Source organism: Siniperca chuatsi, linkage group LG22, assembly GCF_020085105.1.
Source record: "Siniperca chuatsi isolate FFG_IHB_CAS linkage group LG22, ASM2008510v1, whole genome shotgun sequence".
Taxonomy (NCBI): Eukaryota; Metazoa; Chordata; class Actinopteri; order Centrarchiformes; family Sinipercidae; genus Siniperca; species Siniperca chuatsi.
The window spans coordinates 23,762,118-23,786,091 of NC_058063.1; the positions used below are offsets into that span (position 1 = coordinate 23,762,118).

The 23,974-nt window shown below is 44.9% G+C and overlaps 4 protein-coding genes across 18 annotated transcripts in view; 1 reads left to right on the forward strand and 3 right to left on the reverse strand.

Annotated features, from left to right (window-relative positions):
* Positions 1 to 185, reverse strand: part of LOC122870229 (low affinity immunoglobulin gamma Fc region receptor II-like) — a 30,084-nt gene extending 29,899 nt beyond the window's left edge. Inside the window, exon 1 of one of the 2 annotated variants that reach the window (XM_044184259.1) lies at positions 29 to 185. In XM_044184259.1, the coding sequence (XP_044040194.1) occupies positions 29 to 53 (25 nt within the window). In that variant the 5' untranslated portion in view covers positions 54 to 185. The remainder of the gene's footprint in view (positions 1 to 28) is intronic. The other variant, XM_044184257.1, reaches the window with a different exon arrangement.
* Positions 1 to 23,974, forward strand: part of LOC122870221 (Fc receptor-like protein 5) — a 337,942-nt gene that overhangs the window by 267,143 nt on the left and 46,825 nt on the right. The gene's annotated exons all lie outside the window — the stretch shown is intronic.
* Positions 1 to 23,974, reverse strand: part of LOC122870097 — a 387,819-nt gene that overhangs the window by 81,834 nt on the left and 282,011 nt on the right. The window lies entirely within an intron of this gene.
* LOC122870209 (high affinity immunoglobulin gamma Fc receptor I-like) lies at positions 13,552 to 21,181 on the reverse strand. 2 transcript variants are annotated; one of them, XM_044184208.1, is made up of 7 exons: positions 20,929 to 21,175; positions 19,561 to 19,596; positions 18,374 to 18,634; positions 18,049 to 18,294; positions 17,302 to 17,514; positions 16,767 to 16,841; positions 13,552 to 13,970 (listed from the first exon to the last, which is right to left on the reverse strand). In XM_044184208.1, exons 1-7 carry the CDS (start codon positions 20,951 to 20,953, stop codon positions 13,813 to 13,815), a joined length of 1,014 nt encoding a protein of 337 aa, XP_044040143.1. In that variant the 5' UTR covers positions 20,954 to 21,175; the 3' UTR covers positions 13,552 to 13,812. The 2 variants fall into 2 exon arrangements, with proteins under 2 accessions (XP_044040143.1, XP_044040144.1); XM_044184209.1 differs by lacking the exon at positions 19,561 to 19,596 and having other exon boundaries at positions 20,929 to 21,181.

The following is a 23,974-nucleotide window of genomic DNA, read 5'->3' on the forward strand; positions in this document are numbered from 1 at the left end:
TGTTGGAATTTTGGCAGATTGTACTTACAGAGCAGAAAAGACGTCTGTCCCATTGCAGCCCTTGGTGAGCACTTGTTCACTCAGTCCAGTCGAGCTCTCTTCCTTCCTCTTTGTGAGTGACTGACTTTTTCTCTCCTTCAGTTAACAAGAAGCAGGTCACCAGGAGAGCTTTGGCCCTGCAGCACAGAGAGCATTAATCACAGGCAGGAAGTGACAGCGCTGCACAGAGGCTTGACATGCAGTGTGGTTCATCTGAGAGGTCCTGAGTGTGGATCTGCGCTCACTGAGAGACAGATGTAATGTTTCTCTCCACTCTGGAAATATTAGTGATGAAGATGTTATCTTTATAAAATGTACAAAACATTCTGTAAAAGTTTCCCGTGTGAAAAATGTTTTTCTCCTGCTTCTGTTTTTGATGTTGCAGTGACGCAGATGTCCTGCAGGTGTCAGTAGAGAGTGTTTACTGTGCAGCTGAACTGTGGGTCATTTCTGATGCTTAATGATCAGTGCGAGTCCTGTTTCACATTTACCATCTGGATTTGTGCACAGAGAGCGATGAGGTGCAGTGATCAGGGAAGAAAAGCTAATCCCACTCTGGTGTTACAACTAACCACAGTCCTCCTGGAACAGAGGCACGTGATACTGAGAGGAAATCAAGAGGAAATATATATTTTTAGCTAAATGTGTGCATTTCCCGGATGTCCCTCTCCCGAGCAACATCTTTCGGCTCCGCCTGGGGATCCCCAGGTATTCCCACGTTATATGAGACCCCCGGGGGTCTCCTACCAGTTGGACGTGCCCAGAAACCTCCACAGGAAGGCGCCCTGCAGGAGGATCCTGATGCCTGAACTACCTCAACTGGCTCCTTTCGACGCGGAGGAGCAGCGGCTCTACTCTGAGGATTGGATCGACTGGTAAACTGAGAGCTTTGCTTCCCAGCTCAGCTGCCTCTTCACCACAACATTACTGTTGACGCAGCACCATGTCAATCTCACTCTCCAGTTCACCTTTACTCGTGAACAGGAGCCGAGATACTGGAACTCCCTCCCAACCCGGAGGGAGAAAACCGCCCTTTTCTGGCTGAGAACTGTGACCTCAGACTTGGAGGTGCTCCCCACTCGGCTGCAAACCGCCCCAGCGTTTGCTGAAGGTCTGATAAAGCCAACAGAACCACTGTGCAAAGTGTTTGAAAGTGTCTTACGAAGATATGAAGTACGCCTTCAGAAATCACGGCGAGTGTGTGTTCTTACAAATTCTTAATAACTGAACCGAAGAAGCTTCACACAGGTCCTGTTTACTGCCAATAGTGGAAGCTCAGATATATTTGATCAGGGAAACTTACCAGTAATCAAGAACTAAAAGTAAAAGTAGTGCAAAGTGTTTGAAAGTGTCTTCGTCTCCTCCAGGAGCTGTGTGTCTGCAGCTCCAGCTGCAAATCTCTGGTCTAACTTAGTGTTCTGACAAGAAGAGTTTCTTTGTACAAAGTAATTTCAGAGAAAATGCAGACATTTCTAAAGACCTAAAAATCAGAGATAGGAGGAGAGATGTGTCAGTTTACAGTAAAACAGTCTCTTACTTTGTGTCTGAGGGTCCAGGTTCATTACTGAAGGCTGGAGGTTTTCCTTTGGACTGGTCACTCTTCATAGACAGACTGCGGGATCCTGGAGACAGCAGGAAGAAGAAGTCAGTCTGGTTTGAGCAGAAAACTGGAAAACAAGTAAAAGGTTTTACACTCAAATTCAAAGTGCTGCTGCTTCCAGGGAATAATACACTTGGTATCTTTAACAGTTAAATTGTGTGTTCAGATGTGAAATAATATCAATAATAAGTAACGTGTGGATCTCCAAAAAGCCACTCGCAACAACCACAACTCTTCAGTTGTGTTTGATTGCTAATGGTGTACAGGACAACGCGACTGTTCGCAGAAATGACAAACATCACACACTTAGCTGTATTATAGTGTATTATATTTTGATTTGCACATCTCTTATTTCTTACTAGAAATAATTGTCTCGTTGTGGACTTATTTTATTATTATTTCTATTTCTCTTCTATTAGTACTTCTATTCCTGTGTGCACTGACTGAGAGTGAGCAGCTGTAACAAAAGAGTTTCCCCTCGGGGATCAATAAAGTATTTCTGATTCTGATTCAGTACTTTAATGAAGTCTGAGAACAGGGTTTGATTCTTGGTGGTAACAACATTTCAGCTGCTGAATTCACATGTGCTGTTTTATAGAGACGAGATCTCTGCTGTTATTTCACATCATCAGTCGCAAGAAAAGGTGTTTGATGGCAACAGGAAACATTACAAGTCCTGACTGGAGAAATTTCTGTTTCTGTTCAGGCACAAAGGAGGTAACAGCGAAGCCTGGGGGGACGTCCCTCTTCAGTGTCAGGGTCCCAGAGATGCCTCCATCTCACTGATAGAGTGGAGCAGACCTGACCTGAAATCAGATCAATATGTCTTCCTCTTCAGAGATGACCATCCAAATGCCTGCTTAGACACTACCAGCTTCCATCTTTCCGCGGTCGAGTGGAGCTGAGAGATCCAGAGATGAAGGACGTGTGGCCACAAGATAAGTGTATATAGAGAGATTAAATATTCAATTTCAATGCCATATACCAGAACAAGGTTGAGGGTGTGGTTAAAACAGTGAGTGGGTTTATGTACATTCTGACAAAAGCTGATCTCCTGAGGTCTGTGATGAATATTGACACCATCTGGAGGCCTGGCGGAATGCCGGTGGCACAGGAGGAAGGTCACAGTAGGCCGGCAGCGAAGACGAAGAGTCACAGGAGGCCGGCGGCGAAGACGGAGAGTCTCTGGAGGCCGGCGGCGAAGACGAAACCCTTCTGGAAGCCGGCGGCGAAGACGAAACCCTTCTGGAGGCCGGAGAACCAGATCAGGGCCTGGCAACAGGACAGCAGAACAGGGAGCCGGCGACGGGACAACAGGACAGGAAGCTGACGACGGGACAACAGGACAGGAAGCCGGCAATGGAGAGTCTGGTAGAGGAGCTGGCAGAACCAGTGATGTTTGGGAACTCGGAGCCTGCCACTCCGGCAGAGAAGAAGGATACTGCTGCGATCCAGCAGAGAATTCAGTGTTGGCTGAGACCCAGTTGATGGTTCTGCGGCGTGCTGCGGTCCAACTGGGGCAGGAGGCGACTGCAATCCAGCGGCGCGCAGGGACTGGGGGCTGCTGCGATCCAACCGGGGAAGGGGACGGCTGCAATCCAGCAGCGACTAGGGATGGCTGCTGCTGCGATCCAACGGGGGAAGGGGACGGCTGCGATCCAGCGGCGACTAGGGATGGCTGCTGCTGCGATCCAACCGGGGCAGGAGGTGGCTGCAATCCAGCAGCGACTAGGGATTGGTGCTGCTGCAATCCAACCACGAAAAAAGGCGGTGGCAATCCAGCGGTGGCAAGGGATTGGTGCTGCGATCCAGCTGGGAAAGGAGGCAACTGCGATCCAGCCGGGAGTCCAGGAGGCTGCTGTGATCTAGCAGGGCACCCAGGAACTGAGAGCTGCTGCGATCCAGCAGGGAGTCCAGGGACTGGGGGCTGCTGCGATCCAATAAAGAGTTCCAGGACTGATGGCTGCTGGGGGTAGGCAGGAGGTGGCTGCGGTCCAGCGGCAGCAAGGGATTGGTGCTGCTGCGATCCAGCCGGGAAAGGAGCCAACTGCGGTCCAGTGGCAGCAAGGGATTGGTGCTGCTGCGATCCAGCTGGGAAAGGAGGCGACTGCGATCCAGCGGCAGCAAGGGGTTGGTGCTGCTGCGATCCAACCGGGAAAGGAGCCAACTGCGGTCCAGCGGCAGCAAGGGGTTGGTGCTGCTGCGATCCAGCTGGGAAAGGAGGCGACTGCGATCCAGCGGCAGCAAGGGGTTGGTGCTGCTGCGATCCAGCCGGAAAGGAGGCGACTGCGATCCAGCGGCGGCAAGGGGTTGGTGCTGCTGCGATCCAACGGGAAAGGAGCCAACTGCGGTCCAGCGGCAGCAAGGGGTTGGTGCTGCTGCGATCCAGCTGGGAAAGGAGGCGACTGCGATCCAGCGGCAGCAAGGGGTTGGTGCTGCTGCGATCCAACCGGGAAAGGAGCCAACTGCGGTCCAGCGGCAGCAAGGGGTTGGTGCTGCTGCGATCCAGCTGGGAAAGGAGGCGACTGCGATCCAGCGGCGGCAAGGGGTTGGTGCTGCTGCGATCCAGCCGGGAAAGGAGGCGACTGCGATCCAGCCGGAAGTCCAGGAGGCTGCTGCGATCCAGCAGGGCGCCCAGGAACTGGGGGCTGCTGCGATCCAGCAAAGAGTCCAGGGACAGGATGTTGCTCTGATCCAGCAGGGCACTCAGGGACTGGGGGCTGCTGCAATCCAGCAAAGAGTCCAGGGATAGGGGGCTGCTGCGATCCAGCAGGGCGCCCAGGGACTGGGGCTGCTGCGATCGAGCAGGGGTGATGGCTGCTGCAATCCAGCAGGGGGTGATGGCTGCTGTGGAGGCGGCAGCGGAGCAGGCGAGCAGCTGGGCAGCGAAGCAGGCGAGCAACTGTTTTCCCAGAAGGCGCCAAGACAGCAACAGCCTGAGGTACCACCTGGTTAGCAGGCTGAGATGCTGACTGGAGACCAGCAAGCCGGGGTGCAGGCTGATGACTGGCGGTTCGGGAGTCTGGCTGGTTACTGGCAGGTCGGGAGTCTGGCTGGGAACCAGGAGCAGACACAAAGTCCTTGTGTCTCCCTCAGGAAGGAAGTCCCACAGCCAGGGCTTGTGGGACACAGCAAAAAGCGTGGCAGCTTTGACTGTCAACCTGGACTGTTCGCTGCTGCATTCCAGCAAACTCAAAAGGTCCAAAACCAGTTCTTTAGACTCGTTGGACTCGTCAAGGGGTTAGTAAGTTTTTTGTCTGTAAGAACGGAACAAGAAATCAAGCTGCTTTTTGTTTCTGGTTTCTGCCCACACGGTTCAAACGTGCCTTGATCTTTGATCACAGGTTTCACTCTCTCCTCCTCCTTTCCCTGCTGCGATCCAGCTGGGAAAGGAGGTGACTGTGATCCAGTCGGGAGTCCAGGAGGCTGCTGTGATCTAGCAGGGCACCCAGGAACTGAGAGCTGCTGCGATCCAGCAGGGAGTCCAGGAACTGGGGGCTGCTGCGATCCAGCAAAGAGTCCAGGGACTGGGGGCTGCTGCGATCCAATAAAGAGTCCCAGGACTGATGGCTGCTGGGGGGTAGGCAGGAGGTGGCTGCGATCCAGCGGCGGCAAGGGATTGGTGCTGCTGCGATCCAACCGGGAAAGGAGCCAACTGCGGTCCAGCGGCAGCAAGGGATTGGTGCTGCTGCGATCCAACCGGGAAAGGAGCCAACTGCGGTCCAGCGGCAGCAAGGGGTTGGTGCTGCTGCGATCCAGCTGGGAAAGGAGGCGACTGCGATCCAGCGGCAGCAAGGGGTTGGTGCTGCTGCGATCCAACCGGGAAAGGAGCCAACTGCGGTCCAGTGGCAGCAAGGGGTTGGTGCTGCTGCGATCCAGCTGGGAAAGGAGGCGACTGCGATCCAGCGGCAGCAAGGGGTTGGTGCTGCTGCAATCCAGCCGGGAAAGGAGGCGACTGCGATCCAGCGGCGGCAAGGGGTTGGTGCTGCTGCGATCCAACCGGGAAAGGAGCCAACTGCGGTCCAGCGGCAGCAAGGGGTTGGTGCTGCTGCGATCCAGCTGGGAAAGGAGGCGACTGCGATCCAGCGGCAGCAAGGGGTTGGTGCTGCTGCGATCCAGCTGGGAAAGGAGGCGACTGCGATCCAGCGGCAGCAAGGGGTTGGTGCTGCTGCGATCCAACCGGGAAAGGAGCCAACTGCGGTCCAGCGGCAGCAAGGGGTTGGTGCTGCTGCGATCCAGCTGGGAAAGGAGGCGACTGCGATCCAGCGGCAGCAAGGGGTTGGTGCTGCTGCGATCCAACCGGGAAAGGAGCCAACTGCGGTCCAGCGGCAGCAAGGGGTTGGTGCTGCTGCGATCCAGCTGGGAAAGGAGGCGACTGCGATCCAGCGGCGGCAAGGGGTTGGTGCTGCTGCGATCCAGCCGGGAAAGGAGGCGACTGCGATCCAGCCGGAAGTCCAGGAGGCTGCTGCGATCCAGCAGGGCGCCCAGGAACTGGGGGCTGCTGCGATCCAGCAAAGAGTCCAGGGACAGGGGGTTGCTCTGATCCAGCAGGGCACTCAGGGACTGGGGGCTGCTGCAATCCAGCAAAGAGTCCAGGGATAGGGGGCTGCTGCGATCCAGCAGGGCGCCCAGGGACTGGGGGCTGCTGCGATCGAGCAGGGGGTGATGGCTGCTGCAATCCAGCAGGGGGTGATGGCTGCTGTGGAGGCGGCAGCGGAGCAGGCGAGCAGCTGGGCAGCGAAGCAGGCGAGCAACTGTTTTCCCAGAAGGCGCCAAGACAGCAACAGCCTGAGGTACCACCTGGTTAGCAGGCTGAGATGCTGACTGGAGACCAGCAAGCCGGGGTGCAGGCTGATGACTGGCGGTTCGGGAGTCTGGCTGGTTACTGGCAGGTCGGGAGTCTGGCTGGGAACCAGGAGCAGACACAAAGTCCTTGTGTCTCCCTCAGGAAGGAAGTCCCACAGCCAGGGCTTGTGGGACACAGCAAAAAGCGTGGCAGCTTTGACTGTCAACCTGGACTGTTCGCTGCTGCATTCCAGCAAACTCAAAAGGTCCAAAACCAGTTCTTTAGACTCGTTGGACATGGTCTCTGCTGGGTCCATTTTTATGGTTGGGTCATTCTGTCGTATGATGTGCTGTGTAGTGGCATGTGGACCCAAAAAAAAAAAGCTGCACATGAACAGGCAATGCAATAAAACGCTGTTTAAACAGTTTCTGTTAGATTTAAGACAAGATAAAAAGCAAAGAAACATACTCTACAATACAATACTTGTAAACAGAAACTAAGTAAAAGTGGGGGACTTTGTTATGCTGTACATACAGCCTACATGTGAGGTAGACATGGTGCAAGTAGAGCAGTAGATTAAATTAAATGCAAATTGTACTGTAGGGTTATAGTGCAGTTACGGATCAGATCATTTCATTTAACGTAGCCTCGTCTGTCTGTCTATATATGTGTGTGTGTGTGTGTGTGTGTGTGTGTGTGTGTGTGTGTGTGTGTGTTGACATTTCCGTCTAAAGACAAGAAGGTAGAACCTTTATTTTGAAAAGGAGGCTACAACGCAAACATAACTGATAGAGCACACTAGCCAAGGGGTTAGTAAGTGTTTTGTCTGTAAGAACGGAACAAGAAATCAAGCTGCTTTTTGTTGTGTTTCTGGTTTCTGCCCACACGGTTCAAACGTGCCTTGATCTTTGATCACAGGTTTCACTCTCTCCTCTGTTATATGATATCTCCCCTTACATTTATCCAAAACGGATAGCTCAGTGTTAGAGAAATGACCTTTGGTGCTGGAGACTGGGGTTAGAGTCCCACATTGGGCAGTTCTTCCTTTGCACCTTGGTGAGGTTACAATTGTAACCTCACCATGGGTTCATTGTAGCTTCTGCAGGTGTTTTTGTAACGTGTCTGTTGGATGGTACACAACATTTCTGAGATGTTTATTGTCCACTTGGCTTTCCATGGTATGCGGAGTGGTATGTATTTATACAGCAACAGAATCCTAATCTGGACCAAATTTGAGGAGCACAGGTGGAACTGAGGTGTGGAAAGTGAGCAGCGATCACCATGGCTGAGTCTGATAGGATGAAACGCCTCTTAGGTCTCAGTATCTCCTCAATGGAACACTTACTCTGAAAATCAGTCAGACTGACACGAGAAGAAGCTCAGAGATCTGCTGAGAGATGCACTGTATTGAGTTATGTTTGTAGAGAGGAGTTGGGGTTTTCCCATTCACTTCAATACAGTCAGAGTTTTATCACAGCAGCATCTGGTGGACGTTAGAGGAACTGCAGCTCGACACACTTCAGCTCTGACTGACACATTTGGCTGAGCAAACTGCTGATTGTGTAAATATTATTTTTAAATGTGTTTTTGTGTCCTACATAATGTGATCAATGTAACATCTAATGTATAATTCTATACATGTGAGGACAAAAACGGACAAAAACAGGTCATTTACTTGCAGACCAAAGACTGATTGGTTGATAACTGGATCAATGAGACTGGATGAAAGTGATGCTTCAGGTCCAAACATGTAATTCAACTCAAAATGCAGCACGTTACAGTCTGTGGCCAGAGATCTGTCTGACAGGGAAAGAAATCCTCATATAAATGTTGTGAACGTAACACAAACTCTGATGTGACATTTTGACTTTGATAAAGTCGTAAAGAGCAGAGAAACTCTGAGCGCCTGCAGTCACTGGATGAGGGCAGAAAGACTCAAGCTCTCAGATGAAAAAGCTTCTCTGAGTTTGTGTCTTTGTGTCATCATCAGCCTGAACTCTTAAATCCTCCCTGTTTGACTTCCAGCTGTGTCCTCAACACCGACTTCTCTATCAGGGTTTCTGAGACACAATCAGTGAGTTTCAGACGCTGACAGAAGAAGTTTACTCATCTTGGTTTGTTGTGCAGCTCAGCAGTGAGGTCAGAACTGAAGAGAAACGACAGTGATGAGAATAATCCAAGAAAAACTCCAGACCTTCCTTTTAATGGGAACTTGAAGGCAACACAGAACAAACACACTGCACATAAGAGCAGATACACAGAGAAGCCAGCTCCTTTGAGTTAGTGCATCTGTAAATCCTGTGACCTGGATGACTGAAACTCTTCTTAGATAACTTTTACAGTGTTTGACACAGCAGCTCGCTCCAATAAACTCTGACGTAACCCTTAAACATCCAGCTCCTCCAGAATAAAAATGCTCCATAAACACCTCAGTCAGAATAAACAGGCCCAAACCGGTTACAGAGGGGTAGTTTGAACTTTTCATAAACTGATCAAAAGAAAAATGGTACCATGTAAACGATGAACCTGATAAACGTAAAAGGACGTACGCTTCTCCACTTTCAAAGGAAGCATATGTTGTTATCATGCTGTTGCTTGATTAAGAGCAACACGATAATGGCAAATACTGCGCTGATCAGAGGATAGATATCCATCTTCAGGGAGCTGATCAAACACATGCCAGGAGGCCTTTGAGGAAAACAGATGCATGAGTATTCATCACTTCTGCGCATGTCACACAGCTGTTCAATTAAATGTGTCAGCGCATGTAAACAGTTGATCCGAAATCTTCAATCAGAATGAAAAACAGTGTACATGTAACCGCAGCTACTGAAAATGCTAACATGCTGATGTTAGCAGGTATAACATTTACCATGTTCACCATCTAAGTTTAATGTGTATGTAATGTAGCATGCTAACATTAGCTAATTGGCACTAAACACAAAGTCCAGCTGAGGCTGTTCTGCAGGTATTTGGTCATAAACCAAGTTAAAACGTTGACCTGATGATGTCGCTAGATGGAAAATCAGAGGATAACCAAAGTTATTATAGGATGGTGTAGTCCCTCATTCGTCCAAAGTTATTACAGTTCATCCTGAGGGGAACATGAACGATGAAGCACATTTCATCACAATCCAACAGTTATTTCAGTCTGGAACAAAGTGGAGGACATTGCCATCCTAAAAACGACCTTCTCCATTCAACACTTCAATCAATCAGTCAATGTCCTTATCACAACATTTGTCGCCACATCATTCTCTCAGTTACTGTGGTAGTTGCATTCTTCAGGCCTCTTTGTGTTGTTATCCTGAGAACTCTTCCTCGTGTTCATTTCTAGTTGTTGACTTACTGTCTTTTCTCCATGTGCCCCAGGATCGCCCCACATCTGCTTGCCTGTTATCCCTACTCCTCTCCAGCCAGCCACGCTCCGCCATCTCCCATCTCCCATCAGTCCTCTGCTCTTGCCATCCATCATCTTCTCTCCACTTCACCTCCATTCCTCGGTACCGTGCAATAAACCTTCATAACCTCACCTGTGTCCTGCGTTTGGGTCCAACTTGCTTAACATTGTAACAGAGGATATATTTATTAATAGCCATATAAAATATATTTTTTATAATGAGTGAGTAGGCATTTACCACTTCTTGACATTTTAGGTCAATAAACAAACAAAGAAATAAACAAATACATGTAAATAAAGGATTCACAGTTTACCAACCATCATTTTATTCTGGAGATGATTTGAAACAGCACTTAGACTTTTTTTATCTTCTTAACCCCACTACTGTGAATAATGAATAATAAATAACTGGAGAGTTATATATAAATGCACACAAAATAAGTAACGAGAGAACAGACAACAGACAGCAACAGAACACAGTTAAAAACAATTACATGCAAGTGCGGAGTAGTTTGTAATCATGGTTTTAAATTGACCTATAGGCACAAATGTGTTGAGCTTCAGTGTGTGTTGTAAAATGTCCCAAGTGTGTTCAGCACAAAAACCAAAAGCAGTTTTCCCAAATTGAGTGTTTGCACGCAGGACATCGAGCTTCGACCACTAGATCGAGTCAGATAAAGACTGTGGGACCAGTTTAATAAGGAAGTGATATAATGTGGCAAGTTGCCATTAAAGGCTTTATAAATAAATAGAAACCAGTGGCTGTCACGTCTTACTGTTAGAGATGCCCACCCAGCTGTTTCATACAAGACGCAATGATGAGCAGAATAACTGTCACCGGTAATAAATCTTAGGGCAGAGTGATAAACTGAATCTAATGGTTAAAGAGTGGAGGCAGAGGCATGTCTATAGATAACATCACCATAGTTCAAGACAGACAAGAAGGCGGCCTCAGTTATCCACTTCCTACTGATTTGGAAAATTAGCTCTGTTCCTGTACAAATATCCAATTTTTTGTCGTAGCTTGCTGACAGGTGTGTCAATGTGAAATTAAAACGTAACTTCTTGAACCAGCTAGATCCCAAGATATTTGTACTCTGAAACTCTCAATACTCCATTCATAGTGGTAATATGCAAACTATTGTCCACAGTATCTCTGGCTCTAGAAAATAACATGTATTTATTCTTGCTTGCATTCAGGACTAATTTCAAATTAAAATGTGCATTTTTGCAAAAATCGAGGAGGCCCGGAGAGAAGTGAGCCAACTGACAGAGGCTGAGAGAGGTGCAATGAGTACAACCAGATGCCCATACCTGAAGCACTCAAAACTGCCAAACAAAGGCTCCAAGCCTTGGCTTGGATACAAGAGATAATGAAGCCATTATAAAATAATGGATAGCTCAATTGGTAAAGAACTGGACAGCACCGGACCCTGACAGGATCCACACCTACTGGCTAAAGAAGCTCACTGCACTCCATGAGCGCCTAACAGCACAAATGAACCAGCTGCTAAGAGATGGGACGCACCCTGAATGGCTTACCGAAGGGCGCACAATCCTAAACCTGAAGGATCCTGCAAAGGGTACAGTCGCAACTCAACTTGCGAAAGTGTATGCTCAAACAGCAGACCCACCAAGGCTGGAAGCGGAACAGTACTGGAAAAGTATATGGGAGAGGGAGGCGTCACACAACAGCGATGCACAGTGGCTGGTGGCTCTGAGAAAGGACCACAGCACCTCCCTGAAAAGAATCCAGTCACCATCACAGACATCCAAGACATCCAAGAAAGAGTCTCAGGTGTGAAGAACTGGACAGCACCGGGCCCTGACAGGATCCACACCTACTGGCTAAAGAAGCTCACTGCACTCCATGAGCGCCTAGCAGCACAAATGAACCAGCTGCTAGGGACGCACCCATCTCTTAGCAGCTGGCTTACCGGCAGCTGGCTTGAATGGCTTACCGAAGGGCGCACAATCCTGATCCTGACTGTCCAACTATCGGCCAATAACCAGTCTCTCAACAACATGGAAGCTCATGTCAGGCATCATAAGGCTAAGATAAGTGGACACATGGATCAATACATGAGCAAAGCACAGAAGGGCATTGGCAAACGGCAACACAGAAGGGCATTGGCAAACTCCTGGTTGACTCCTGGTTGGCAAACTCCTGGTTGATAGAACAGTCACCCAAGACTGCAGAACCCGACACACCAACCTGTGCACTGCCTGGATTGATTACATGAAAGCATATGACTCAATGCCACACACATGGATAACTGAATGCTTGGAGATGTACAACATCAACAGGACTCTAAGAGACTTCATTGCAAACTCGACGAGGCTGTGGAAAACCACCCTTGAGGCCAATGGCAAGCCACTTGCACAAGTATCCATCAAATGTGGCATATACCAAGGAGATGCTCTGTCCCCACTGCTGTTCTGCATAGGTCTGAACCCCCTCAGCCAAATAAACAAGACTGGCTGACATCAAGCTATACGCTAAGAGCGACATCGACTCACTGATCCACACCACCAGGATCTACAGCTCTGACATTCGGCACTCATCATGGCTGCACAGGAGCAGGCCCTGAGCAGTCTAAGATTCAGACTGACAGAATGGTAATGGCGAACCAACCAGACATCGTGGTGGTGGACAAACGGCAGAGGAAAGCCGTTGTGGTTGACGTGGCAATACCAAGTGATGGCAAGATCAGGAAAAAGGAACATGAGAAACTAGAGAAATACCAAGGGCTCAGAGAAGAGCTGGAGAAGGCCTGGAAGGTGAAGGCAACAGTGGTGCCCGTGGTCATCGGAGCACTCGGGGCAGTGACCCCCAAACTGGAGGAGTGGCTACAGCAGATCCCTGGAAGAACACCAGACATCCTGGTCCAGAAGAGTGCAGTACTAGGAACAGCAAAGATACTGCGCAGAACCCTCAAGCTCTGAGGCCTCTGGTAGAGGACCCGAGCTCGAAAGATGAGACCAACCGCGGAGGGTGAAGGACAAAGTTTTTATATATATATTATATAGACAGCTGGTTTATCCATTAGTTGGTGCCAACGGCAGAAAACTGATTCCAGCTCTGTTCTCAGTTTCTTAGCATTACTTCTTACAGTCTTTCAGGTCGTTGTTTTACAGCTTACATGGACATTTGCTTCACTTCACTTAATTATCACTTCTTCTTTGTAGCTTTTTCATGCTGCTGCTCTGATTCTACGTGAATAATTAAAGAGAATTACAGTTTTTACATATTTTCTTCTTTAAGTTGTTGTTGATTGATTGATGATGAGTGTCTGTAAGGTCAGTGAATGATTCAGAGTGTTATATTACAGCTAATCCTGTATGAACAGGAGGATTACAGCCAGAAAAACCTGTTTGAGTGTTCATATGGGAACCTGACTGTTGATACTTCATAATGTCGCTGTGTTTCTGAGTGGCTCATGAAAACCAGGACCTGGTGATTTATATGATGTGTGATGTTCAAGCTGAGAAGAAACTTTACAGACTGAATCTTCTCAATAGTTCACCGACTAAAGAATCACAAACAGACACTCTGTACTGAAGCTGAATGACGTTCCTGCTGCTGATGGTCTGCGGTTGCGGTTCTGTTTGTTTGTTCTTTGTTATCTGCACTGAAGAGAGGTGAGTATCGGTTGGCCACAGCCAAACCAGAACAAGTCACATTTTCCGTCCGACAGCTTTGTGAAACCCATAGAACCACATGAGTAAAACAAGAATGAGACCAAAGTTTATTGATCCTGCAGAGAAACACGTTCACTGCTGCGGCAACAAGAGTCCAAAAACATGAATAAATATCAGCAACAGTAAAGTTATTTAATATATAAACCACAAAACAACTGGAAGTTATCATTAGATTCTGATTAATAGAAATAAAAGAATAAAAGTGCAACCAAACAGGTAACATGTTGGTGTTGTGCACTGTACTGAAACACTTTTAGAGGGGAAAAACTGAGTGACTTAATAAATTTATAAATTTATTTTAATCTTTAGTTTTAGTTTTGTCATTTCACTGAGGTGTGAGGGGCTCTGGGGACCAGTTATAGGCCAGCTGGACGTCAGCGCTCGGACTGGTGTGAAGGTCGACCTCAGTGACGAGTAGACGACCTCTGGCTCTGCTGGAAACTCTGAACACAGAAACACAAACAGTTCAAACAACATGAGAAGCTGTTGGAGACAAAGAAACTCCATCACCAGACAAGAACTTCTATCTTGGACAACTCTGCTCACGAAGTTGTCAGTAACTAGTTTCAAACTAGTGGTTTACATAATCAGGTTGCACCATGAAAACATGTCTTACGTAGTGAAGAATTTGTGTAACTCTCTTGCTAGGAAACGTGTAGCTGTCCAATCAAGAACAATCAGCTATGGAAACAGGAAGTAACTTGACATGAGCTGTAATATGACCTATAAAAATACCTTCTGGAGGTGAAATGATTCATTAAAGTGAACTGCCGATCCTTTGTAAACGTGGGTCTTACTTTGTTTTATTGATCTCTGCAGTCATGTAGAAGTCTGTGTGATCAGAGTGAGGGGGAAATATCAGATTAAGCTAAGCTAACCGACAGTGTTTGGTCATTTAGTCTTTATTATTATCAGCATGTTCTTGTAATTTGGTAATTTGAGGTATATTGTGTTTTTTATGAAATCTAATTTAAAGTCTTCTCAGTTTACATCATTATTAGACAGCAGATATTGTCAACAATATTTCCTAAAGCGGTCATATATTAGCATGCTACTAATGTTGTATGCTAATATATGCTAATATAGTATAGAACATTGGTTCTGTTCAGAAAGCATACTACATAATTTTATATGTTGGAATATGTTGTTCATAACACTTTGGTTACGTGTTTGGAAAAAATGTATTACAGCAGAAATAGCTAATGTCGGTGTATCGTCTGTTTCCATGGTGATAGACATGCCATGTGTCATAGAGTAGCTTAAATAAAATAAATCCAACTACCTTTAAAACTGAATCTGGTAATTCACACAACATTTGTCAACATCTGATTTTAAGACCGTGTGGTAATAGATGTGTAAATGACCCTGCTGACCTTGTCTTAGCTTTAACCCAGAACTATATCTGGTTTAGAGATCCTTAGGTTTTGTCCGTCTGACTGGCTCTGTCCAAAGTCCAGAAAAAGGAGCAGCTGTACCACTCTCTGTTCCTCTCACTGCTGAGTAAACTGCAACTGAATCACTCTCTGGAAAACAAAATATATACAAATTACATTACTGCAGGTACTACAGCTGATACCAGCACTGTTAGTATATTTACTGCTAGTGTTGGCACTACTAGTAGTACTGCAACACGTGTACTATAAAGAAGAATATTAATAATACTGCTGTGGAAATAGTTTTATTATAGACTTAATAAATGTCAGCAGGTTTTCTTCTTAACACCACTGCTGTGAAAGACCAAATATAACTGCAGTATTCATCTGAAACAGGAACCTGGACGATCTCAAAGCTGCTCACTTCTGTTAAAACAAATTCACACATTTCAGCACAAACGGACAAACACATCCCCATCAGCTAATGCAGACCACGCTGTAGTGAGAAACCACCAGCTTCAGACCACAGTTCACTGCAGTCAACAGCAGGAAGCTGCTGCTGTTTGATATGCAGGGTGGAAAAAAGCTACAGAATGATCGACTTTATTAAAGGCCAGTTTGAGATGCAGAAAATCAGAATCAGAAATACTTTAGTAGTGTTTGAGTAAAACACATAACAGCACAACAGTTCCCACAATTGAGATATATTATATGTGAGCAGAATGCACAGAGATATGTAAATCTGCACATTTATAATTAATATATAGAATTTTTTGTCTTATTAACAGTCCTGCAGTGAAACATGTGCAGGGCCACGTTCATCTGAAGTGTTTTTATTAGAAAGAGGAAACTGGACGTCCACAGAGCTGTTAGCTTCTGTTGACAGATTCACCGCAGGGCACAGAACAGTTTAACTCACATGTCCTCAACCAAAAACAGACCAGACCACATAGAGAAACTTTATGGACTAAAGAAGATTAAACTCGACTAAGTTGCTGTTTTGAAAAAATGTATCATCAAAACAAATCAAATATAAATGTAATTTGACAATGTCTATTTTCAAAGGTGCATGTTGGTGTACAATGTGTAATGTGTAAATGTAAAATCTAAAAATAAATTTAAATTAAAATGTGATTTCAGAATATCCAAAATATCCTCTTTGCTGATGAACAACATGTTTATACTTCTGATCCTCATTGATATAATCAATTCTCTAGTTCCAAACATTTTGTAATGTCCTCATATTCCACAATGTCCTCGTAATTCATAATGTCCTCATATTCCACAATGTCCCCGTAATTCATAATGTCCTCTCCTTCTAAAGATATCGTCACTTTCTAAAGCTGTCTTCACAGGGCCAGACAAGATGTCCTCACTTTCCAAACATGTACCCAGTGTCTCACTTTTCAAAAGTGTTCTTACTTTTTGTATATTTTAAAATTTTCCAAAACATTTCCTCATTTTCAAAATGTATACTTTATACAAATGTCGTCACTTCCAAAAGGTTCTTGAATTTAAAAACGTCCCCACTTTATAAAAATGTCCTAATCTATTAAAAAAAAACTCATTTTGCTAAATTTTGCACTCCTAAGTCCTCACCGGCACCTTTTAAAGATGTAATTTTCTTTTAATAAGATGTTTTATCATTAGAGGAGTTTTATATTGATTTTTACTTTTGCCCGTGCACCACAGACCTAACCCCCCCAACCCCCAACCATCACAGCTAAATGCCTAACCCCAACCCTTATCTGAACCATAATGTAAACTCACTTCTACCCTGAACCTTAAAACCAAGTCTTCACCTTCAAGCACACACACACACACACACACACACACACACAGAGCGCACACAAGAAAAAAAGCTACCTCTGCTTCGTCTGATTGGCTGTTGTTGGTGACGGGATATTTTGATGTCATCTGTGATGTCATTTTCTTCAGCAGCTGGAATGAACCAGAATAAAATTCTTAATGGACATTTAATTGAAGAAAATTGTAGTTGAAATGTGTAACTTGTGATTATTTGTAAATGTAAAATAAATGGTGAAATGTGAACATGCACATCAGCAAACTGAGTGTGATGCACGGACATCCAAACACACTTGTACCGGTGCTGGATCACAACAACCCAAAACTAATGTCACTGAACGGAGCAGCGTTTGGATCGAACACAGATCTTCGTCAGACATTGTCTAAGTTGGGAGCTATCAGGACAGTTTTCGGGTCTTTTGTCTGACTTTTACATGCACATCAACAGACACAGAGTGTAAATAGAAAAACCGCAGCCATAATGAACTGTAGAACTGTACGACATGGGTGTGAACAACATGATAAACTGATTTTTTAAAATAAATTGTCCTGTAAAATGAAACTTAAGTGTAAAATCCAGAAGTCTGTGTCGAACCTTTATGTTTCCTCCAAACACACCGTCTCAACAGTAGAACCAGTGGAACCAGTGGAACCAGTAGAACCAGCACAACCAGAACAACATAGAAAGATGACCACAACACAGAGAGAGGAGAGGGTGGTGACAAAGAAACAAAGGTGGAGGAGGAGGAAGTAGAGGTGGAGGAGGAAGTAGAGGTGGAGGTGGGAGGAGGTGTAGTGGTGGGTTTCCCTAAAGTGAACAGAAAATAATTATCAGAAGCACTTAAATGAAAACACATTCACTCTTTTTCTGTTCAGACAGTAATGAGATTAAAATAAGAAACTGAATTAATTCATTATTTTTGCTCCATTTGCTCGGCTGGGTGCAGTTTATTAGATTTAAAGAAGACCTGTTATGCTCATTTCCAGCTCTATATATTTATTCTGAGATTCCACTAGAGTCGCTTTGCATGATTCAGTTTTTTAAATCCTTATTATTCTCATACTGGCCTTTAATAGAAACCTCTCTCGGTTTATTAGAGTCTAATCTTCACTCAGGTTGTTTATTATATTTTCCAGGTTTGGAAGCTGATTTCAAATAATATTTGAAAATGAATCACGATATTAGGCTTGTTTAGCTGCACATGTCCACAGAACATGTATGGTTTAAAGGTAGAGGTACTGTATCGTGTCCACAGAGAGACACACAGAGGGGAATTCATGTCCACATGTCCACCTTGGAAAACAACAAGGTTAGTCTGAGAATTATATTCGACCTCCTCACCTGAGACAGAGATCCAGCTGGGTGGAGACTCTCCGTGACGGCTGATGTGACACTTGTAGAGGCCTTCATCAGACTTGGAAACATGGCGGATGGTCATGTGACCTGTAGGCTCAGTGCTGATGAGGGAGCCATCTTTATAGAAAGCAGCTGGGCGGTTGGAGGGAGGGGTCTCTGTTTTACAGTGCAGAGTGACATCATGTCCCTCCATCACAGGGAGGACAGGACTCTGCAGGATCACTGGTCCATCTCAACACAGAGACAAACTACAGCATTTCATCCATTTACACACAGCGTCATCAATACTAACTCCACAGTCTGAGCTTACCAGTGACAGTGATGCTGATGGTGTTACTGGTTGCTCCCTCTCTGGACTCACACCAGTAAACTCCACTGTCCAATGGGTCGATGTGGCTGATCTTACAGGAAGAACCAGCAGGTTTTCCCCAGTCGTCACACGGAGTCCTGGTTTCTCTGGTTGTGTTCCTCCTCAGCGTCCATCCAGCAGAGCTGTCGTCCTCCTCACAGCTCAGAGAGACAGACTCTCCTTTAAACAGCTGAGAGCTGCTGGGACTCACAGTCAGACGAGCTGAGGGAATTAGTTGCATGTTTGGTTAAATGACCAGAGGGCGTCACAGTAAAAGCTTGACATCCCTCACTGTGTTTAACAAACCTTCTGTGTTTGTTGAGCAAAGCTTTCTGAACTGAAGTTCTGCTGAAGAGCTTTAGCTCCAGAAACACTTCTGTGCCATTACTGAAGAGTGTGATAGGTTTTGTGTTAAGACAATGTCACTCTGTCAGGTAGCTGATGATAACTAACTAACGAGCACCCTGTGGCTGCTAACAATATTTATAATATTTTTGCCATGGCTTGGCCATCAGTGGTACAGTTGGCCTGAAGTAATTATCTCAAGCTCAAACTCAGTGTTTTACAGTGGAGAGTAATTGTTCTTATACTGTAAGTGACAGGAATGATGAAAAAAGAACTACACAACAACCAAAATAAAAACATAGAACAGGGTGAAAAAGATTTTCCCAGCATGATTTCAAATACACCACTTTAGCAGCACGTTCAGGTTAACTGAGCTGACACACTTTTACGGCGGTGACACAGGTCAAACACACAGCGGGTCTTTCTGTATGGGACACGCGTCGTCCGACTGCCCAGCTGTGGTGAACTGGCGATGTAACCAGGAATAGAAATGATTTAACTTGTAGAAGAGAGAGAGAGTCCGTTGACCCTGGTCAACTTGAGTCCAAACTCAATCAACCTTGATGCTCTGGTTTTTTCACCCCAGTGTTTGTTTTGGGTCATTTGTCATTTCACTTTTTGTGTGTTTGTTGATGGCAGAAATCTTGTGTTAATGGTAATTCAAGTTACTGTTTGTTAAAACATTCACAGTATGTGTTATTTTATTATTCATATTTAACAAGGTACAATTCTTGAATTGACTAGAAACTAACTAACTAAAGCTTTTTGGTCACAGCGTTTGACGAGAGGAGACGCTCACTCACCTCCTTCGGTCCTGCAGCACAGCAGTGAGATCAGCACTGAAGAGAAACGAGACTCAGGTTGGTTTGAGATTTAACGTCCAAGCAGACCAGACAGAGGACGGAGACTGAAGGAATACTGCAGTGTCTACCAGCCTTACATGAACGCACTGCGTGTTGGTGGATGTTTAACGTCTCAGTAGTTTTCTCTACAAGAACACATTTCCTGCAGAACTCCAGTCGAACAAAAAGCTCATTAATGCTGACTTCTGCTAAACGCTTGTTCCAAAGGCTTAATTATAGAGGTAACTGTTTAAAGACCAGGTGTCTGTCTGGCTCCATGTTTTCTGCTTTGGTGATGTTTTATTCTGCTGTGAATTCGAAAGAACGTTTTATTTATTGCCGTCACTTGTGTTTGATTGTCTGAGTTTTTCCCTCTTTCCTGTTTGAGCTCCACAGTCGTCAGTTTGCAGCATCTTAATCTCTTTAGGCTCCTGTTTATTACAGTTAATTAGGCTAAATTACAATTTATACAGTGAATTAGAAACTATTTAAAGACGTGGTGAGTGTCTGTCTCTCTGTCTCTGTCCCTCTGTCTGTCTGTCTGTCTCTCTCTCTGTCTCTCTGTCTGTCTGTCTGTCTGTCTGTCTCTCTCTGTCTCTCTGTCTGTCTCTCTGTCTGTCTGTCTCAGATTGACTGAAGAATGTCTGCTGTGGTGATGTTTTATTTGGCTGTCGATTCTATAAAAAGTGGCAGGTTATTTCTTCTCTGTGGCGTCCGTAGACTTTTATTTATTGTCTTTTCTGGTTAATTCTAGTGAGGCTACACTGAAGGCGGTTGAGTATTTATAATTTATATTTCATCCACCTCACAACTTCTCTAACTACAGTTATAAGATCTCAGACTCTGATCTGACCCAGTGCAATACAAAATAATATTATTATTAGTAGTAACCTAATGGTATTATATCTTTACAGTGTTTCTATTTCATGCATCCTACTATAAATTATGATTTTACTATTGATTTTTTTAAACATATGTATTTAAATATTTGTTTTTAACCGACCCTTTAACATAAATTGCAAAAGTTACAAATGAGATTTCATTATTGGTGCATTGTAGAGTTATGTGTTATGATATATTGTTATGAGAGCAGACAGATATGTTGACCCAGTGTAGATGTTATTATTTTAAACGCTGCATTTCAGTAAAGTGATTTAAAACCTGTTTAACCTGTTGAGCAGTCTGTTTGAGCTCCACAGTCGTCAGTTTGCTGCATCTTAATCTCTTTAGGCTCCTGTTTATTGCTCGTTTTCCCTGCAGTGATCAATAAAGTCTTATGTGCTAACAATATCAATGAACATTGTTGGAATTTTGGCAGATTGTACTTACAGAGCAGAAAAGACGTCTGTCCCATTGCAGCCCTTGATGAGCACTTGTTCACTCAGTCCAGTCGAGCTCTCTTCCTTCCTCTTTGTGACTGACTGACTTTTTCTCTCCTTCAGTTAACAAGAAGCAGGTCATCAGGAGAGCTTTGGCCCTGCAGCACAGAGAGCATTAATCACAGGCAGGAAGTGACAGCGCTGCACAGAGGCTTGACATGAAGTGTGGTTCATCTGAGAGGTCCTGAGTGTGGATCTGCGCTCACTGAGAGACAGATGTAATGTTTCTCTCCACTCTGGAAATATTAGTGATGAAGATGTTATCTTTCTAAAATGTACAAAACATTCTGTAAAAATTTCCTGTGTGAAAAATGTTTTTCTCTTGCTTCTGTTTTTGATGTTGCAGTGACGCAGATGTCCTGCAGGTGTCAGCAGAGAGTGTTATTATAATAATAATAATAAAACTTTATTTATAGAGCACTTATCAAAACAAAGTACAAAGTGCTTCACAACAAGAAAAATAAAATAACACAGTGAATGACGAAATATAAAGAAATAAAACACATGAAATACAGAAAAGCAATAAAATAAACAGTAAAATAAACAGCCAGTTCACGTAAAATCAGGATATGCTTTCAGATAAAAATGTGTTTTGAGACGAGATTTAAACGAAGACACTGACTCAGACAACCTAATTTCTTCGGGCAAGTTGTTCCAGAGCCTCGGGGCCCTGATAGCAAAAGCTCTGTCCCCTTAGTTTTCATCCTGGACTCAGGAACAGACAGGAGACCCTGCCCGAAGATCTTAAACTACGTGAAGGTTCATAAGGGATTACAAGGTCTAAAATATAATCTGGGGCCAGGCCATGAAGAGCCTTAAAAGTAATCAACAAGATCTTAAAATCAATCCTAAAACCAACAGGAGCCAGTGTAAAGAGGCTAAAACAGGTGTTATGTGGTCATACTTCTTGGTCCTGGTTAACAGCCTAGCAGCTGAGTTTTGTACAGTCTGCAGTCGTGTCAGAGCTTTTGATTAAGACAAGTGAACAGGCTGTTACAATAATCAAGGCGTGAGGAGATAAAAGCATGCACAACAGTTTCTGCATCACTAAGATTTAAAATAGATCGTATTTTTGCAATGTTTCTGAGGTGATAGAAGCATGATTGGACAAGCTTAGTGATATGTTGCTCAAAACATAAATTGCTATCAAACAGGACACCAAGATTTCGTGCAACAGGTTTGATATGTTGTGACAGGTTACCAGTGGATGGCAGTATTTGTTTAGTGATGTGTTGGGGCCCAATAACAAGTATTTCAGTTTTATTTGAGTTGAGCTGAAGAAAATTTATCGACATCCAATTTTTTATGTCAGACAGGCAGTCCTGCAGAGAACTCAGCGTACTAAGGTCAGTGGGCTTGACAGGGAGGTACAACTGTGTGTCATCCGCATAACAATGAAAAGAAATACCATGTCTGCGGATTACATCACCCAAGGGAAGCATGTATAAGGAGAACAATATTGGTCCCAGAATTGAACCTTGAGGCACACCATACTTGATATGGGAAAAGGATGACTTGAAGTTATTAATGCTAACACAGAATTTCCTATTGGACAGGTAAGATGCGAACCAGTCTAGTACAGTTCCAGATATGCCCACCCAGTGCCTCAGTCTATCTAAAAGAATGCCATGATCAATTGTATCAAAGGCAGCACTTATGTCCAACAGCACAAGAATTGAACACATGCCTGCGTCTGCATTCATTAAAAGGTCATTAGTGACTTTGAGAAGGGCTGTCTCAGTGCTGTGGTGTTGACGAAAGCCAGATTGGAACTTTTCAAAGGTATTATTGTTTTCCACAGCAGCAAGGAGCTGCTTAGATACAAGTTTTTCGAGAATCTTCGAAATAAAAGGCAATTTGGATATTGGGCGGTAGTTATCCAGGAGGGTGGGATCAAGCCCAGGTTTTTTTAAGACTGGCTGGACACAAGCTGTTTTAAAGAAATCAGGGACGCAGCCAGTAGACAGCGAGCTGTTAAAAATAATTTGTAAAAGGGGCGCGATACAATCCATAACTTCCAATAGAAACCTAGTTGGGATTTTGTCCAGAGGACTGGAGGATACTCTCATAAGAGACATCATCTCTGCGAATTCGGGCAGAATAACAGCAGAAAAATTGCTCAAAGAATCCCTGAGCGGGTGATCCACATCTAAAAAGGCAGGATTGGGGGTGATATCAGATCTTATTAACTCCACCTTACCAGCAAAGTGCAATAGAAACTTTTCACAATCAGCATCACACTCAGCAGGGGCACAAGGAGAGGCTGGGTTAACTAACTGATCCACAGTCTTAAACAGGAATCTGGGGTTGTGCTGATGGGCAGAGATAAGTGCAGAGAAATGGCATGTTCTTGCATCCTTCACCATCCTATTATAAAGGCGTAATAACTCTTTCATGGCCACAAAGTGGACCTGGAGACGTGATTTCTTCCATCTGCGTTCTGCTCTTCTGCAATTCTTTTTACAGCTTCGAATACTGTCATTTAACCATGGCTGTTTTCTAGTCTTTGAGTTTTGTCTATTTTTAAGAGGAGCTATGAGATCTAAGGTTGAAGAACACTGGTAGTTAAAATAATCAACCAAATCGTTGGTGTTGGAGGAATCGGGAAACACACTGCCCGGAGGATTGAACCGTGTACAGAATTTTAAGGCACTATGCTCATTAAGGACGCGTGTGTACTTAGAGCAGGATAAGACAGAACTGGCAGCCTCTAATTCACAATTGAAAACAATGCATAGGTGATCAGATACAAACATGTCCCTGGTTTCCACAGATGGGGTTTTCACGCCCAAAGTAAAGACTAGGTCTAAGGTGTGGCCACGGGAATGAGTTTGGCCAGACACATGTTGTTGTAAGTTGAAAGAGTTAGTGATATTTAAAAAATCAGCAGCAAGGGCATTAGAGGAGTCATCAACGTGAATATTAAAGTCACCACAAAGAACAATTCTATCATAATTTAACACAAGACTGGATAAAAACTCAGGGAGTTCCAACAA